Source organism: Dromiciops gliroides, chromosome 1 (assembly GCF_019393635.1).
Source record: "Dromiciops gliroides isolate mDroGli1 chromosome 1, mDroGli1.pri, whole genome shotgun sequence".
Lineage (NCBI taxonomy): Eukaryota > Metazoa > Chordata > Mammalia > Microbiotheria > Microbiotheriidae > Dromiciops > Dromiciops gliroides.
The window spans coordinates 597,239,379-597,255,966 of NC_057861.1; the positions used below are offsets into that span (position 1 = coordinate 597,239,379).

Below are 16,588 nucleotides of genomic sequence, written 5' to 3' on the forward strand. Positions count from 1 at the left end.
TTAAATAACGTGCACTCAAAACATACTTCAATATTATCTGTGAACTCGCCAATGTGGATACTCCCTAAAAAATACCTACAAAAACCCATGTTCTCCTATAAATCCTCTAGAAACAATCTACCTAACAAGCTTGAGGCTTCCTCTGATAGTCAAATGTCAAAATATTGCCCTGGAGGCAGCTAGGTGGCTCAATGGAGAAAGCACCAGCCCTGGATTCAGGAGGACCTGAGTTCAAATCGGACCTTAGACAGTTGACACTTACTAGCTGTGTGACCCTAGGCAAGTCACTTAATCCTCATTACCCCACCCCCCCCAAAAAAGTGAATGTTAGAAATTAAAAAACAAAACAAAGCAAAACATTGCCCTAGTCAACAAAATGGAACTTACAGAAAGAGAAAGGAGGTTTTTATGGTTTCAATGCAACTATCTATGGGTACCAGTGCAACATCTGGCCATCCATATCTTGTTCCCAAACTGATCTGACCTCTTTTTTGGATTAGACATTTCCTGGGTGATAATCTTTAATGTCACTTCTTTTCCCCAATTAGAATAAAATAATAGTTTATTTAGGTGCTAGAGAAAGGAAACCAAGAGAGAAGTCCTTGGACTTCTCATGGGGAGAAGGCATGGCACAGAGGTGTAGCTCTCTGAGATACCTTTCTCTTTTAATGTCACTTTTTACACATGGTCATTGTTGTGTAAGGAATTAATTGTGATTTGGAGTTTTTATAACCCCATCTTTGCTTCATTATGGTCAGACTGAAAAGATGCAAGCTTTAAAAGCCTGAGAAGATGGGTGTGTACTTTAAGAGATTATAGAACAAACAACACAAAGGACATTTATTGAGTCAAAGTATCAAACTAAGTACCTAACCCCCACTTAGGAGCTCCCCAACACCCACATGGGCCTGGCCAAATTATAATGAGGACAGCCCAGGGGGTATACTAAACCAATTGGAGACTCAGCCTGGCTATAGAACCACCCTTCCTCTGAGAGAGGCAGGTACTAGTGCCATGTTTCTGAGGATGGCTGAGGTGACTCCATTCAGGAGGCTAATAATGAGACTGTGCTCATTGGTGGTGTGTTTCACTTTGTGGAAATATGAAATGGATCCCTCTGAAAGGGAAAGAAGGAAGGAAGGAAGGAAGGGAGGGAACAATTTTATTATTTGCTACTGGACTTAAAGGTGGGTTCCATCCCTGTCATTACATGCTTTTAATAAGAGAGGCAATGTGCTATACTGGATAGAGGGCTGGGCTTCAAGTCAGGAAGATCTGAGTTCAAATCTTGCCTCTGTTACTTGTCTTTTTACCAGAGACAAGTTACTTAGTCTCTAAGAGTCAAGCAAACCTATAAGATTTACCTACTATGTTAAAATCTGCTCCAGTGCACCACTGATAAAATCATGGACCGTTGGTGTATTTTTGTAATAAATATGTTTTATGTTCAAAATGGGCACTGGCAGCCCTGATTACATGCAGGTGAGATGACTCAAAAAGCCCTGTGGGAAAGTCAGTAACAGGATAGATTTAGATGGGGTTGGGAATTGGGGGGGAGGTGGAAAAAGAGGGAGGGAACCCTCAAGTATATCAGCAAAACTCAAGCCATGTCATTGGTACTGCTGAGAAGATACCCAATAAGGAACTGGGTTGATAATTCCTCAACATCAGGTTACATGAACAACTGACCAACACAATGACCAACCATGAATCCAGAATACTGATAATAAACCATGCTATCTACCTCCTGTCAGAGAGGTGACAGACCCAAGATACAGAAAGAGACGTATTTTTTTAGATGCAGTCATTGTAAAAATCCATTTTCCTTTACTATGCTTCTTTGTTACAAGGTTTTTGTTTTTCTTTTTTCCACTGGGGTAGATCAGTGGGGGAATAGAAAATAAATGTTTATTCACTGAAAAATGGTAAAATAAGTTACATTAAAAAGAGTCTATTGATCAACAGTCTTATAAACCCACTCACCATCCCTGACATCCCAGACCAAATGCTCTTCCCTAGCCACCACTACTATATATGTTGAATGTGTAAGCCTTTCTTGAGGACAGAAACTACCCTTCTTTTGTACTATCACTTAGCAGATGTTCTAATTGTAGCATACTCTTTCAAACAAATTCAATGACATTAAGGCAATATTAATCATCAGCTTTGCCTTGGCTCAACATATAATAAAAACCCATGATTGTAGGCTTCAAAACAAGGAAGATAAATAAGAGGAAGAGAGAAGAAGTAATTTGATGATTAACTTGAATATATCCAGCTATGGCTATGGGCACCAGGAGCAGCTGTTTTGAGTTTGTGTTCCTGCTCAAGAAATTTATCAAAGAAAGCACAACTCCTGACCAGAGAGCTCAAGTTGAATCTACCACAATGTGTGATAAAAGAGTCATATAAAGTATCCGCATCCATATATGTACATCATCCATAGATTTACATACAATACAGAATGACTTTGAGCGAGTCATTTCTCTCTCTAAGAATGTTTCCTCAACTCTAATGAGAGGACTAGACTAATGATCTCCAAGGCCCACTCCAGTTCAAAGTGCTATGCTTTGATGACACCAGATAGGAAGACATCACCAGTCTCTTTCCCAATGTAAATACAAGTTGTTCTCTTGCACTGTATATAAATACAGAAAATCATTCTCAATGAGGGGGAGAGTGGGGATGAGGGAGGGAGATTCTGATTAATCATACTTTCTGGTTAGTAGATATTTATCACAAATATAACATATGGATTATTGATTTTTATAAAATTGTAATACCATAGATTACACAACACTCAAACTAAACTGAAAACAATTCCAATTTCCTTTGAAGTCTCAGAAGACACCTCAGAATTTTTTTCTTACTGGAGGTCACCATTCTAGGCCATTGATAACACAGTAGTGTTAATATTAAGACAGACACAAGCTGGTTAATAGATGGCACATAAGAAATGATAAGCTGGCTGATTTTAGAAAAACATGGAAAGATTTGCATGAGAGTAACAGTAATATTGTCCAAAAAAGGAAGAAACTTGAAGGAAAAAAAAGCAAATAGGAGGCTATTGAATGAATCTAAGTGAGGTTTTAAATGGCTAAATTACAGGTGAAAGGTATTCTGCAGAGAACTTAAAAGATCTGGCAACAAACTGAGTGAGGAAGAAGGAAGAAATAAGGATGACACCAAGGTTTTAAACTTAGGTGACTGGAGGGACAGTGGTGTCCTCCGCAGAATTAAGAAAATCTGCTTTAAGTGGGGTGAGGGGGTGAGGAGATAGTGAGGCCTTCTTTGAATATAAGTTTGAAATACTGACAGTATATCTAGGTGAATATTTCCAGCAGACAGCTGGTAATGAAAATTAGAGCTGAGCAGAGAAATCAGGACTAGATGACAGCCTTGGGAGTCATATGCAGACCAAAAAAAAAAAAATTGTTCCTATGGGAACTAGCAGGCTCATCAGGAATTATTCCCCAAACCTCTCCTTTTCCCACCTTGCTCTATTAAAAAAATCAATAAATACATAAAACTGTTTTAAAGATTAGGTGTCTTAGACACTTCCCCTGTATTTCTCTTGCCATAAAATGGGAGTTTTCTAAAAGCAGTGTCAAAGACAAAGTTTTGAACTTCCTAGTACCATATTTACTATGCCAACCCTGGAAACTCTAAAATTAAATGATACCTAAAGGAGCCAGATCCAAACTTTAGGGAGTTTCCTTAGTTCAATAATTCAGTTTTTACAATATTATTGAACTTCACTTTGTGTCCTGTCCTACCTTAGGCCCTGAAAGGAGAGAAAGACAAATTCAATACAGCACAAATTCTTGCCCCAAGTACACTGGAAGGAGAGGATTTATAAGAGACATAGATTAGAGTTATACAGGATGAGAAGGCATAGATGCTACACCCTAAACCAATGGAGTGAGAGCCTATGTCTACCCTTGAAATCCTCAATCGGTGGCAGTCCTGAAGTAAATGTATGCATACTTCCTATATTTGAAGTACCTATAAGAACCATTACATGGAGAACTCACATGGAATAACTAAAGAAAAACAATACAAGAGAATTAGTAGGATGATGAAACTCAATTCAATTGTGTGACAATCTATATGATACAGCCACATGCATGCCATGATGACCAAGGACGCAAAAATCAGCACTGGCTAGAATTCTCTATAAGCAGTGGAGTTTTCCAGAAATTCTAATATTCATTGAATCAAGGATTCATAGTATCATGTATGATCACAGATTCAGAGCTAGAAGGGACCTTAAAGGCTCTCATTTTATAGATCTATAAGCACTCTCATTTTATAGGAGACTCAGAGAAAGGGACTCTCCATTCTTGAAATCACATATGTTTGTATTTATTTCCTTGTGTGTATATTGTATCGCCGCTTCACTGCAAGCTTCATGCCCACCCGCAACCCAGGCAGAGACTGTTTATGTTCTTGTTTCCTCAGAGCCCAGAGCAGTGATTTGAACATAGTAGGTATTTAATAAATGTTTAATTTGTTGAACTGAACTGCCCAACATCAAAGGCAGCAGAGTCCCTGACTTAAAATCAAACACAGTAATGTACCATGCTGCCTCCTTTCCAGTCTTTCTGGTTTTGTTTATATCGATACGGTTGAGTTCACAATAATTCATTGGTCACTGGACCAAATCTCACATTTAGAATACCTACAGTTGTTAATACAAGTCTGAAAACTCTCTTAGCCCTCCCCCCCCCCACCCCGTCCTCTTTTCTATCACTGGGAAGACCTAAGTTCAAATCTCACCTCAGACACTTAGTAGCTGTGTGACCCTGGGCAAACCCCTTAACCCCAATTGCCTCAAACATCCAAGGCCATCTCCTGTCGTCCTGATGTATATCTTGCCACTGGACCCAGATGGCTCTGGAGAAGAGAGTGAGGTTGGTAACTTTGCATAGCCCTCCTTCACTTAAATCCAATTCACTGCAAGGTCACTGCATCAACTCCAAATGTCATGGTCCTCTTCAAGAACAAAGGACAAAATGACAACAGCCATTTCACCATCATCACCATCACTATGACAATGAAATAGACCTCAACAAGACTACAAGCCAATTTTAATTTTTGTTTCATGTATCACAGAATTCATAATTCTGTAACCATCTAACTGGTGATGGGCCTCTTAGCCTTCCAAAAGCTAACTCAGTCTGTCTTAAGGGCTATACTCAAAGCCTCTTTTCTTAGTCTGGTAGCATCTACAGAGCTTATGTTCAACTTGCAAAGCCTTTGTTTGAGGAACCAGGGTCACTCTGAAGAGGCATCGAGGTAGGACACTTTGTAGATCCCCTGCAAAGGAACACAGACACTAAATCTTTTGATGTGTTCTTTGAGAGATAAATATAACACTATTCCTCTGGCAATGTGGCAGGCTTAGGAAAAGAAAAAGATTATCTTCAACTTCTTTAAGAATTTTGTGTTCACTGACAACAAACCAACGAAAGAGCCACAAGGATACAGCGTCTCTAGCCCACTTTACTTCTGCTTTCTTATTTTTCCAATTTACTGCATTTTTACAGACATAAAACCAGTATTACTGGGGCAGCTAGGTGGCGCAATGGATAGAGCACTGGCCCTGGAGTCAGGAGGACCTGAGTTCAAACCTGGCCTCAGACACTTTACACTTACTAGCTGTGTGACCCTGGGCAAGTCATTTAACCCCAATTGCCTCACCAAAAAAAAAAAAAAACAAAAAACCCAACAACCCAGTATTACTGCAAGCTGCCCTTCCACTTTGAAGTCCTACTCTTGAGGTCCTGCCTGCCCAGCCTTATTTCAACTGCTCTATTCTGGACTTCCTCATGCCCTTCTCTACATGCTGAAATGTTACCCACTCTTCAAGACTGAATCCAAATGCTACCTCCTTCATGAAGACTCGTCCCTGTTATTTGCTATAAATGCCATTTCCTACAGCACTTTGCAGCATCGTAGAAAAAGTACGACAGCTGGAGTCTGCAGAACAAGGCTCCAACCCAGGCTCAGCAATTTGCTACCTGTGTGAAACATTCTACGGATTCAGCTGAACGGCCTTCTTATCACTCCATGGGCATCATGCTCGTCTCCTGTCTGTGCCATTTCATTGGCTGACCCCAGGCTTGGAATGCCCTTTCTCCTCAACTCTGCCTCTCAGAATCCCCAGTTGCCTTCAAAGCAAGCTGGACAAACCACTTTCGACAAGCCTTTCTTGATCCTCTTGCTGCCAGTACCTTCTATTTACCTTGTATTGATTTTGTACTTATGAGAGCCAGAGGGGTATGATGGCTGGGAACCTGCTCCAGGGTCAGGAAAGCCGAATTCAAGGCTTGTGTGCCTCCTGGCTGTGCGACCCTGAGTAAATCAAGTTCTCAGGGTCCCAGGAAACTCTAAGATCATAAGGAATGTGTTTCCTCTGGGGGAGTTCCCTATAGCAATGAGATCGTTTTGTCTCTACAGCTCTCTGAGGATGTTGTCTCCCCCCATGGAACAGGAGCTCCTTGAGGGCTAGAACTGCCTCACTTTGTCTAGGCATTAGGCCTTGACACAATACCTGTTAGCTGAGAACGAAACCACCCTTTCTAATATCACTGCCCCTTTCCAGTCCTGACTTTGGCCAAACCTCTAGTCCAGGAACACCTTCCAATTTCTGGCACCATGATACTCCTTATCATTAAGATCACCTCCCTGAAAAGGACCCGCAGGTACAAAAATATTTACAGCAGCTCTCTTTGTGGTGGCAAAGAATTGGAAATTGAAGAGATTCCCATTAACTGGGGAACAGCTGAACAAGTAGTCGTATATGAATGTAATGGAATATTATTGTGCTGTAAGAAATGATGAGCAGGCAGATTTCAGAAAATCCTGGAAAGACTTAAGTGGACTGATGCCGACTGAAGTGAGCAAAACCAAGATAACATTGTACACAGACACAGCAACATTGTGTGATGATCAACTGTGATAGACTTGGCTCTTCTCAGCAAGACAATTCCAGAGGACTCATGATGGAAAATGCTCTCCACATCCAGAAAAAAAGAACTGTAGAATCTGAATGCAGATTGAACCTGTTTCTACTTGTTTTTGTTGTTTTTCTTTTTCAAGGTTTTTCCCTTTTGTTCTGATTCTTCTTTCACAACGTGACTAATGTGAAAATATGTTTAATGTGATTGTACATATATAGTCTATATCAGATTGCTTTCTGTCTTGGGGAGGGGGGAGAGAAGGGAGGGAGAAAAATCTGGAACTTAAAATCTTATAAAAACAAATGTTGAAAACTATCTTTGCTTGTAATTGGAAAATAATAAAATATTTTATGATTTAAAAAAAAAATTCACCTTCCGGTCCTCTGCCACTTGAAATCCAATTTAAATTTCAAGGCCCTGTTCAAATACACTTTCCCTATGATGCTTTCCTTGATCCCTCCCTGGAAATAAGCTCTTCCTTTACAACACTCACAACCTGTAGCACTTTGACCTTTTTATATATTTGTTTTCTTTATATTACAGTAATTTTCTTAGGTGTTTATCTTCCTTGTTCTTTTATAAGCTCCCTGAGGACAGGGCCTGAGACTTATTTATATCATTTTCCTCAGTCCTTAAGCATAGTGCTTTGTGAAGTTTGTTGAAATGGGCTATTTTGTTTAAAGGCTATACCTCAGTGCTTTAATCACCTCTCCCACCTCTCCCCTACCACCCAGGCAGAAGCAAGATGATAGAGGTAGCCTGGCAGGCAACCAAAAGCAAGAAAAACAATGCTGAAAGAGTAGAGATGTAGGCAGCAACCAAATGGTAGCCTACAGAAGGCATGCCAGATGGGACAACCCATTACAACCTGCCCACTAGTGGACAACAAAAGCCATATGGAATTCTAAACAGAGCTAAAACTCAGTTATTAGACATATTATACCTGGAGCTAGGAAAGAAAAAACAAACCTTTGACTTTTAAAAAATGTGTTCTCTTTAACCATATACTCAAACTCTATTAAGTGTTATCACTATGGCCTGGGGGTAGCTTCAGAGCCTGGAACCAAGGGAGGGCGATGGGGGTTTGGCCTAGGATTGTGAAATCAAGAAGGCATTTACTATACTTGTACTCCTCTAAGGAAGAAAGAAGACAATATTAGTGAAGTAGAACTCAGGCAGGGTATGGACCAGACTGTGAGTCTGGTCAGCTGGAGAAATGGCTTAACAGTTGTTCCATCTCATGAAATTACATAGGGGACACAGGTGGGATGCTAGAGGCTTCAGGGGAGTTAACTCCAGCTCCAGTCACGTTGTGGTAAAAAAAGATCCAGACTTGACCACATGGAACCAATATTCTTAGTGGTGAGAGCAACAAGACAGGCTCCCAAGTGATGGGACTGAGAATACAGGTAGGGTCAATGGATGTACAAACACTGGAGTGGTCCAGGTCCTGTTCCCTCTTTAGGAGGCTGCTAAGCTACCCCACTCATTGAGGTGAGTGGATTTCAGGCCACAGTTTGCCCAGTAAAGGCCAGAGGCACTTTCCTTGGCCCCACCAACCCCAAATGTAGCCTTCATCCTAGGAAGCAAGCCCTATGGAGATAGGACTTATCAATTACTTCTGCAGATGCTACAGCCCCTACCCCTTCAGAAAAATAAAATTCTTCCCACCAAAGTCCTCGGTGTTGTCAAATGGTTCAGAAACATGCTTGCAAATAAGTAAACTAGAAAGGGTTATGACTATCAGTAGAAATAATATTAAAGAAAATCCGTTACCATCTGCTTTACCACTGTGTCCTAGCCCCTTTCCGTCTAACCTGCAGCTGAAACCACTGTATTGTTTCCCCCATTAGAATGTGAACTCCTTCAGAGTAGGGATGTCCTTGCTTTTCTATCTATATTGCTATATCTCTATCTATAGATATCTACCTATATAGATATCTCCAGCACATAGCACAATGCTTTGCACGTAAAGTGCTTTTTCATTCATTCACTCAATCATTTATTCATTCAAGGGATCTCCCTTCCCCCTCACTGCCCATTCTGAGGTGTGAAACCAAGGATGCTCAGAAAGGGGTGACACCCCACAGTGAGCCTTCATCATATTTAGAAGGCCAAATTTCAGCCCCCTGGTTGAAAGATGGCTGGAATGGGTAGGAGAAAAGTCTTATTTACAACCCCTACTCCCATACTAACTCTGGGCCTGTTTCTTAATTTGTAAAATAAGAGGGTTGGATAAAACAGTCCCTAAGGACCCTCCCCAACCCACCCTGATAGCCAATCAGTTGCCAAGTGCTATCAATTCTACTTTCTCATTATCTCTCAAATCTATCCCCTTTTTTCAGTTCACACTACAAGTACCCCAGTTCATCTCTTGCCTGTACTACTATAACAGGCTAATCCACACTCTAATCCACAGCCTCCACATAGCTGCCAAATTGATATTCCTAGAGCATACAGTCAGAAGCTTCAGTAGTTCCCCAATGTCTCTCAGATAAATCCTCTGTTACTTGGCTCTTCCCTATCTTTCCAGGCTGATTACACATAACTCTTTCTCTACCAAAGAGGGTTAAGTGCCACTGCTCACACCTGCAATCTGCTACTTCTTTGCCTTTATAGAGGCTATATCCATACCTGGTGTTTTCCCTTTTCACCTCTACCTTTTAAAAACTCTTGAAGGGGGGCCAGCTAGGTGGCACAGTGGATAGAGCACCGGCCCTGGAGTCAGGAAGACCTGAGTTCAAGTCCGACCTCAGACACTTGACATTTACTAGCTGTGTGACCCTGGGCAAGTCACTTAACCCTCATTGCCCCGAAAAAACAACAATAACAACAACTCTTGGAGGAGCAGGCTAGGTGGCACAGTGGATACAGTACAGGCCCTGGATTCAGGAGGACCTGAGTTCAAATCCAGTCTTAGACACTTGACACATACTAGCTGTGTGACTCTGGGCAAGTCACTTAACCCTCACTGCCCCAAGGGGAAAAAAAAAAGTATGCCTCTGACCTTGTCACTCCCCTATTCAATAAACTCTAATGGATCCCTATTGCTTCTAGACTAAAACATAAACTGTTAGCTTTTAAAGCCCTTCAGAACCTGACCTGAACCTGCCTTTCCAATCTCATTAAATATTACTCACCTCCTGTACTCGACGTCCAGTCAAACTGGCCTTCTCTCTGTTTTTCACACATGACCCTCCCTCTCCTGTCTTCATGCCTTTACATCCCTGGATACACTCCCTATTCACTTTTGCCACTTGGAAACTCTCAATTTCAAGATACAGCTCAAACACCAACACAAAGCCTTTCCTGATCTCCCCAGTTGCTAATATTCTTTCTCCCAAACTACCTTGTTCTTAACTACTCCGCATTTATTTCTTTTGTTCCTTCTATATATGTACTTGACCCCTCATTAGAATGTAACTCCTTGAGAGTAAGGATTTTTTCATTTTCTTGTATCTGTATTCTTAATGCCAAGCACAGTGCCTGACACATAAATGCTTGTTGATTGATTACTGACCAAGAAAAATCCAGAGTTGGGTAGCACACCCTGTGCTTAACAAAGGAATCCTGGTCCTAACCCCAAAAGCTCAGAACAGTCTGGCTTGGGCTGGTAACATTTTAGGGTTTGTAAAACTTATGTAATGTTGAAAAGTTCAACAAACCATAAGAAATATGAACCTAGGGGCAGCTAGATGGTGCAGTGGATAAAGCACTGGCCCTGAATTCAGGAGTACCTGAGTTTAAATCTGGCCTCAGACACTTAAAACTTACTAGCCGTGTGACCCTGTGCAAGTCACTTAACCCCAATTGCCTCACCAAAAAAACAAAACAAAAACAGAAATATGAACCTTTTACCAGTCAAGTTATTTCATGATTGATCTAAAACATCTTTCTTTATTCCTTCCAGAAAATATTCTGTGGGTTTTTCAAGCCACCCAAGCACAACTCACATGCATAGTTACAACAGAGGAAATTACGTGAGGAGTTCAGAGAGAAGTTTTACTATAAGAAAACTAGCAATAAAAACATAATGAGCTCAAAGTCTAAAGCCATAGTTATAACCTCCCACTACTGTACAAAATCACCTGAGACCAAACATCATTCTAAATTCAAGAAACTCATCAAGCCACAGCTTGTTCAGGCATCAAGCTAACTACAAAGGAGACAGTGTCTATTGAATAGAAGAGCACACACTGGCCCTACCCCTAGCTGTATGACCATAGGCAAATCACCTCATCTGAGCCTTAACTTTCCCATTCCAATGGGAATAACAATATCTGCTTTACCTATCACATAAGATTGCTGTAATGATGTAATGGCATAATAAAGCCAAAGGAAGCATTCTGAAAAGTGTAATGTAGTTTTTTTTGTGTTTTTTTTGTTTCCACTAGACACACCTATCTTCCCTTAAACCCACTTGAAATAATAGTTTCAAGCAAAATTTTCTGGCCAATATTACTCCCTCTTATCACTCAAGAAGAATGAAAAGCTATCACTTTGTGTCAGATTTCCAGATAAATGTCCCGTGGACAGACCCTGCCACTCACTCCCTAGCATAAGGCAAGTAATCACTTTATACCAAAGGAGTGATAGTGTTGATTTTAATTTTTTCCCCCAGATCTTCAAGAATAGACTGGAAAAAATTTTAAGTAGCAATTAAGCACCGCCCCCCATTTATTTATTTATTTATTTAAAGCTTTGAGTTCCAGATTCTATTCCTCTCTCATTCCTCCCTCCCTCCCCTCCCCCCCCCAAGGTTGCAAACAATCAGTATAGGTTATTATGCATGTGCAATTATATAAAACTTTACCATAACAGTCATTTTACATAAAAAGACTCAAGTTAAAAAAAAGAAAGAAGGTGCAAAATAGCCTGCTTCAGTCTGTGTTCAATCAATATCAGTTCTTTCTCTGGAGGCAGATAGTATGCTTCATCATTAGTCCTTTGGGATTTTCTTGGATAGCAATTAAATTTTTAGTACTTATCTGTGAGGCTAAAAGAAGGGTCAGCCAAGACTCAGTAATTCCTTAACACCAAGGAGAGAGAGAGGGAAAACTGAGGACATCTGAAGAAAAGGGTCCTAAGGTTTCTGGACTGGACATACTCAACTACTGTATCATTCATTCAGTTTAGGTTTGCAGCAACTGAAAATTCTCTTGTACTACTTGGAAAAATCCAAATAGCCACTTCTCAGACAACTTCTCATCACGCCGCCTATATTCCAGCCATTATCACTTAACATAACTTCCACCTTAACTCCACTACAACCTTGGACTACCCTCCAAGGTGAGTTTTTTTGCCTTATCTTGCTAGGAACCAGGACTCTACAACATTTCTTAGTCATCACTATACTAGTACATGTACCTCTTACTCTCTTAACTTCCATTTATGTGTCATCTTCACCCAGTAGAATATAAGTTTCTTGAAGGCAAAGATTGTCTTCCCTGCTTGCATCTTTTCCCCACTGCTCAGCACAGTGGTTCCTGGCACATAATAAATGACCTACCTATCTCTCCACCCAACTCTGCATGGTTGGAGCTATGAGACTCATATAAGAGGCAAAAGGTCTGGAAAGGTGAACAACCATAGAGACCCACAGGAAACAGATGAGCAGAGAAAATTATTTGAAAAGATGGCATGAGTCTTGAGATTGGCAGGCCCCAAAAGGGCAATGATAACTCTGAATACTTAAAATCACTTTTACTTTGTAGAAGAACTAATTACCTGACAAAGCAAAGAGCATCTGGTCCCAGAGGTTACAAAAAGTAGGTACCTCTTTTGGTTTTGCCCAGTGTGGAAAAAGCAACAATCAAAAACCACTCTGTCCAGCCACCTTTCAACCACCTTAGAATTCTGAAATAAATTAATTTTCTTTTAAACAATGATCTATTCTTTGGCAAGAAGTATGTTGCTCTGTCTGATGTTAGGAAACATGATCAGTTGCAATGAACTCTACACAGCCTAAAGCTGGTAAGAGTAGTTCTAACTTTCGGTTGTTTCTCTGGCATTGTGTGTGGTAAAAGAGTATAAAAAAAAAGTACAAGGCTGTATCCACTATCCTTCAGAACCACCACCTAGATAACGTTCAGTGATTTGCACCAGTCAATAACCAGATTTCTAGAAGCCAATGTTCTCCCTGTGCCTGAATATTTTAGCAATAAGCTGAGGAAAACTAAGCTTTCCTCACAATTTCAGCCTTTTCTCCCAAGTATGTCCTTTCTACTATCCTCCCAAATCAGCACCTGCTCAAGGAATATTTAAAACATGGAAGATTTAGGACACCTGATCTGAGATCTTCCATGGCCTCCAAGGCCTCCTTTCTGTCTTTTATCACAGTCAAACATATTCTTCCCAAATGACCCCTCACAACACACCCTTGTTCTAGTCTTTGTCAGTGGCTATGAGATAGACCCACTCACCCCTATACCAACTTCTGTGAGCCTTATATTTGAAAAAGATCAGGGATGATTAAACAAAAAAAAAAAAAAGGAAAAAAGAAAAAGATCAGGAAATAATGCCAGAATTTTGCCAACTTGGCATTTCAACAGAAGGAAGTCAGCTGCTGCAGTGGGGGAAACCCCGAGATGACAGAGATTGAAGAGATCTGAGTAAGAAGAAAAATACCATCGACTCAATGACAAATTAGGGGAAGGGGAAGATGGGTAAAACCGTGGGCCTAGACTAACAGGGAAATCAAGTGGTAGGATGAATGGAAAAGTGACATCCATAATGGCATTTTAGGCACAAGAAGTAAAGGTTGGGGCAGTGCATAAACACCAGCCCTGGATTCAGGAGGACCTGAGTTCAAATCCAGCCTCAGACACTTGACACTTACTAGCTGTATGACCCTCATTTAACCCTCATTGCCCCGAAAAAAAAGTAATGGTCTCAACCCAAGGCCAAATAGAGATGATGCCCCATTAATAACCAACAAGAAGTGGACTGAGGTGGTAGAGATTAGATTAGATTAAAGCCACCTTCCGACTGGAAAAAAAAAACAAAACAAAACATTGGATTAGGGATCAGAGGACCTTGAATTCTGACTCTCATCTACTATCTGGGTGACCTTGAGCAAGTAGCAACTTAACTCCTCTGGGCTTCAGTTTCTCCATCAGTAGAAGGCTACAACAGATAACCTGAGGTCCCTAAATCAAAATCTCTGGTCCTATGACCCCTCAGGGATTAGAGCAGGTGAACTCTAGGGCTACTAATTCCTGGGAAAGGAATCAGGAAACCACACCATAACACAGAACCTGGATTCGGTTCAAACAATACCTCTACCTTCGAGTTTAGTGCCAACTTAACTAGTTTTTAGGAATATGTTTCAAACCGGGGCTTTGTTTATTTAAAAGGGACAAGAAGTGGAGAGGGAAAGCCTCTCCCTGTCTTGGCTCCAGTCTAGGCAGAAGGTTACTATTTGGGTTCTGCGTCAATCAGTGGGTTTCTTATTCCCAGTTCAGTGCCAAAACCCTGCGAGCGTCGATGTCTGAGTGAGAACAGTGGGGGTAAAAGTTGCCCCACTATGGCCCCACGGAGGAGCCGCGGATGCAGCACCCAGATTCCTGCACGACGAAGCAGCTGTCCCCGGGACCGCACGGGGGCCCCGAGGGGGCGTGGGGTACAGGAGCAGGGGCTTGTGGGGGAGGGGGGCGCAGGGGACAGCCGGGCCAGGAAAGGCTACTTATGAGGGTGGGGTAGGGAGCACGAGGAGAGGCTGACAAAGAGAGGCTCTGCCGGGGCTCGGGGAGGAAGAGCTCGCTTCTCACCGGACTTGGGAGGGTACCGATAGGCCGAGTTCGCCTGGATGTCGATGTCCTCCACCCCGGCGATCCGGCGGCTCAGGATGGACCCCATGGCGCCAGGGGTGGAGGGAGAGCTGGCGGAGGCTCCGGATGGCCGAGGGGTGCCGGGGGATCCTCACACGGACATAATCCGACTGAGGTCTAAGCTGCCCGGCCCCAAACACAAACACCCACCGCGACTGCGGCGACAGCGGCGACGGCGGCAGCGGCTCAGCCCCCTTCTCCCCACCCCCATCGCGACGCCTGGCCCCTACGCCACTGCCCTCTCCCCTCCCGCTCCCTGTCCCAGAGCGCTATGGGAAAGAAAGTCCTCTCGCTGCTGAATGAGCTGGGTCACAACGCAGGAATCCCGCCCTTCGAACTACACGTCCCAGAAATCCCCACCACTGAGGACTGCCAGACTGTTGACATTGTCTCAGGGCTATACCAAATGGACTAAAACGCGAAGGGGATAAACAACAAATCTTTCCTCAACGTATCCCTTACTCTACCTTCATTCTTCAGTTTTAACACATCGACATTCTTTATAATTTTATGTTACCCTTTCCCCTTTGAGGGGAATATTCATTAATTAAAGATAGCCCTTCCATTCCCCCGCCCCAATCGAAATTCCCACTCGATGCACTAATGGTTCCCTCCTCTTGCCCGGGCCCCAGCTCTGCTTGGGAGGACCAGCAGAGGGTGCTTCGGTACTTTCACCTTGTATGTGAATGAAGAGGGAAGGGCCAAAGCCAAAGTTTTCAAGCTGACCTGCGGAAACTCCAGTAAATACGGTTTGGAGTGACCGTGCTGGCATGCATCAGTATTCAAAGTCGCTTTGAGCTGCCCTGAAGCACGTCCAGGAAAATGTGTAGCTATACTTTTACAACCTCGGGGAAGGCAATAATTCTCCTCAATTTACTGATAAACAAACTGAGGCACAAAAGACATCATCATATGACACTAGCAGAGCTGGAACTAGATCCAAGCTCTACTGACTGCCAATTAGCTCGGACCGTCTCTTATCTCGGAATTCTACTCTCTGAAATCAGTCGACAAACATTTTTTCAGCATCTCCTACGTGCTATGCACTGTGCTAAACGCTGGAGAAGATTTGGAAGGAGCTCACATAACGAGTTATGTCATACATGTGGGCATTCCTTCCACAGATGCATGCAGATCGCTGCCCGTTTATGCCTTGATTAGTCTCCCAGAGTTGTTGTGGCTAAAAACTCATCACCCCGAAAATCCCCCAACTTTATTAGGTTGATTCAGGGACAAGAGAGACAGTACATCATCAAGTCATACTGGAAGCCTTTCCAGTTTGGTAAGCCCCGCCAGATGAGATTCGGCACGGAGCTGCTGTAGCCTTCAGGAGCCCATGGTTGCCTCTGCCCTGCAATAAAATATTAGAGTAAGACTTCAGTAGTGAAGAAATTATATCGTTGCTATGACTGTAGACTGAGCCATTCATTGATTGACAGATTTCATTGATAATCCAATCTGTGATGCAACCCCCCCCCATTACATTGAAACTAATTCTTCCTAGAACTAATTTGGTGATATTCTTCAATCAATAAATAAATATTTATTAGCACCTACTCTGAGCCAAGAACTATGCTAAGCTTTGAGGATAAAAAAGAGGCAGGAGCAGCTAGGTGGTGAATAGGTGAATTCTAGGTGAATAGAGCACCAGCCCTGGAGTCCAGCCTCGGACACTTGACACAACTAGCTGTGTGACCCTTGGCAAGTCACTTAACCCCAATTGCCTCACCAAAAAAAAAGTCCCCCCCCAAAAAAAGAGGCAAAACACAGTCCCTCCCCCAGAGGAGTTTACAG

The 16,588-nt window shown here is 42.3% G+C and overlaps 1 protein-coding gene across 2 annotated transcripts in view; it reads right to left on the reverse strand.

Annotated features, from left to right (window-relative positions):
• Positions 1 to 14,997, reverse strand: part of MGRN1 (mahogunin ring finger 1) — a 115,676-nt gene extending 100,679 nt beyond the window's left edge. For both annotated transcript variants that reach the window (XM_043964034.1, XM_043964028.1), the window contains exon 1: positions 14,735 to 14,997. In XM_043964034.1, coding sequence (XP_043819969.1) covers positions 14,735 to 14,822 — 88 coding nt within the window. In that variant the 5' untranslated portion in view covers positions 14,823 to 14,997. The remainder of the gene's footprint in view (positions 1 to 14,734) is intronic.
• Positions 14,998 to 16,588: the final 1,591 nt, after the last annotated feature.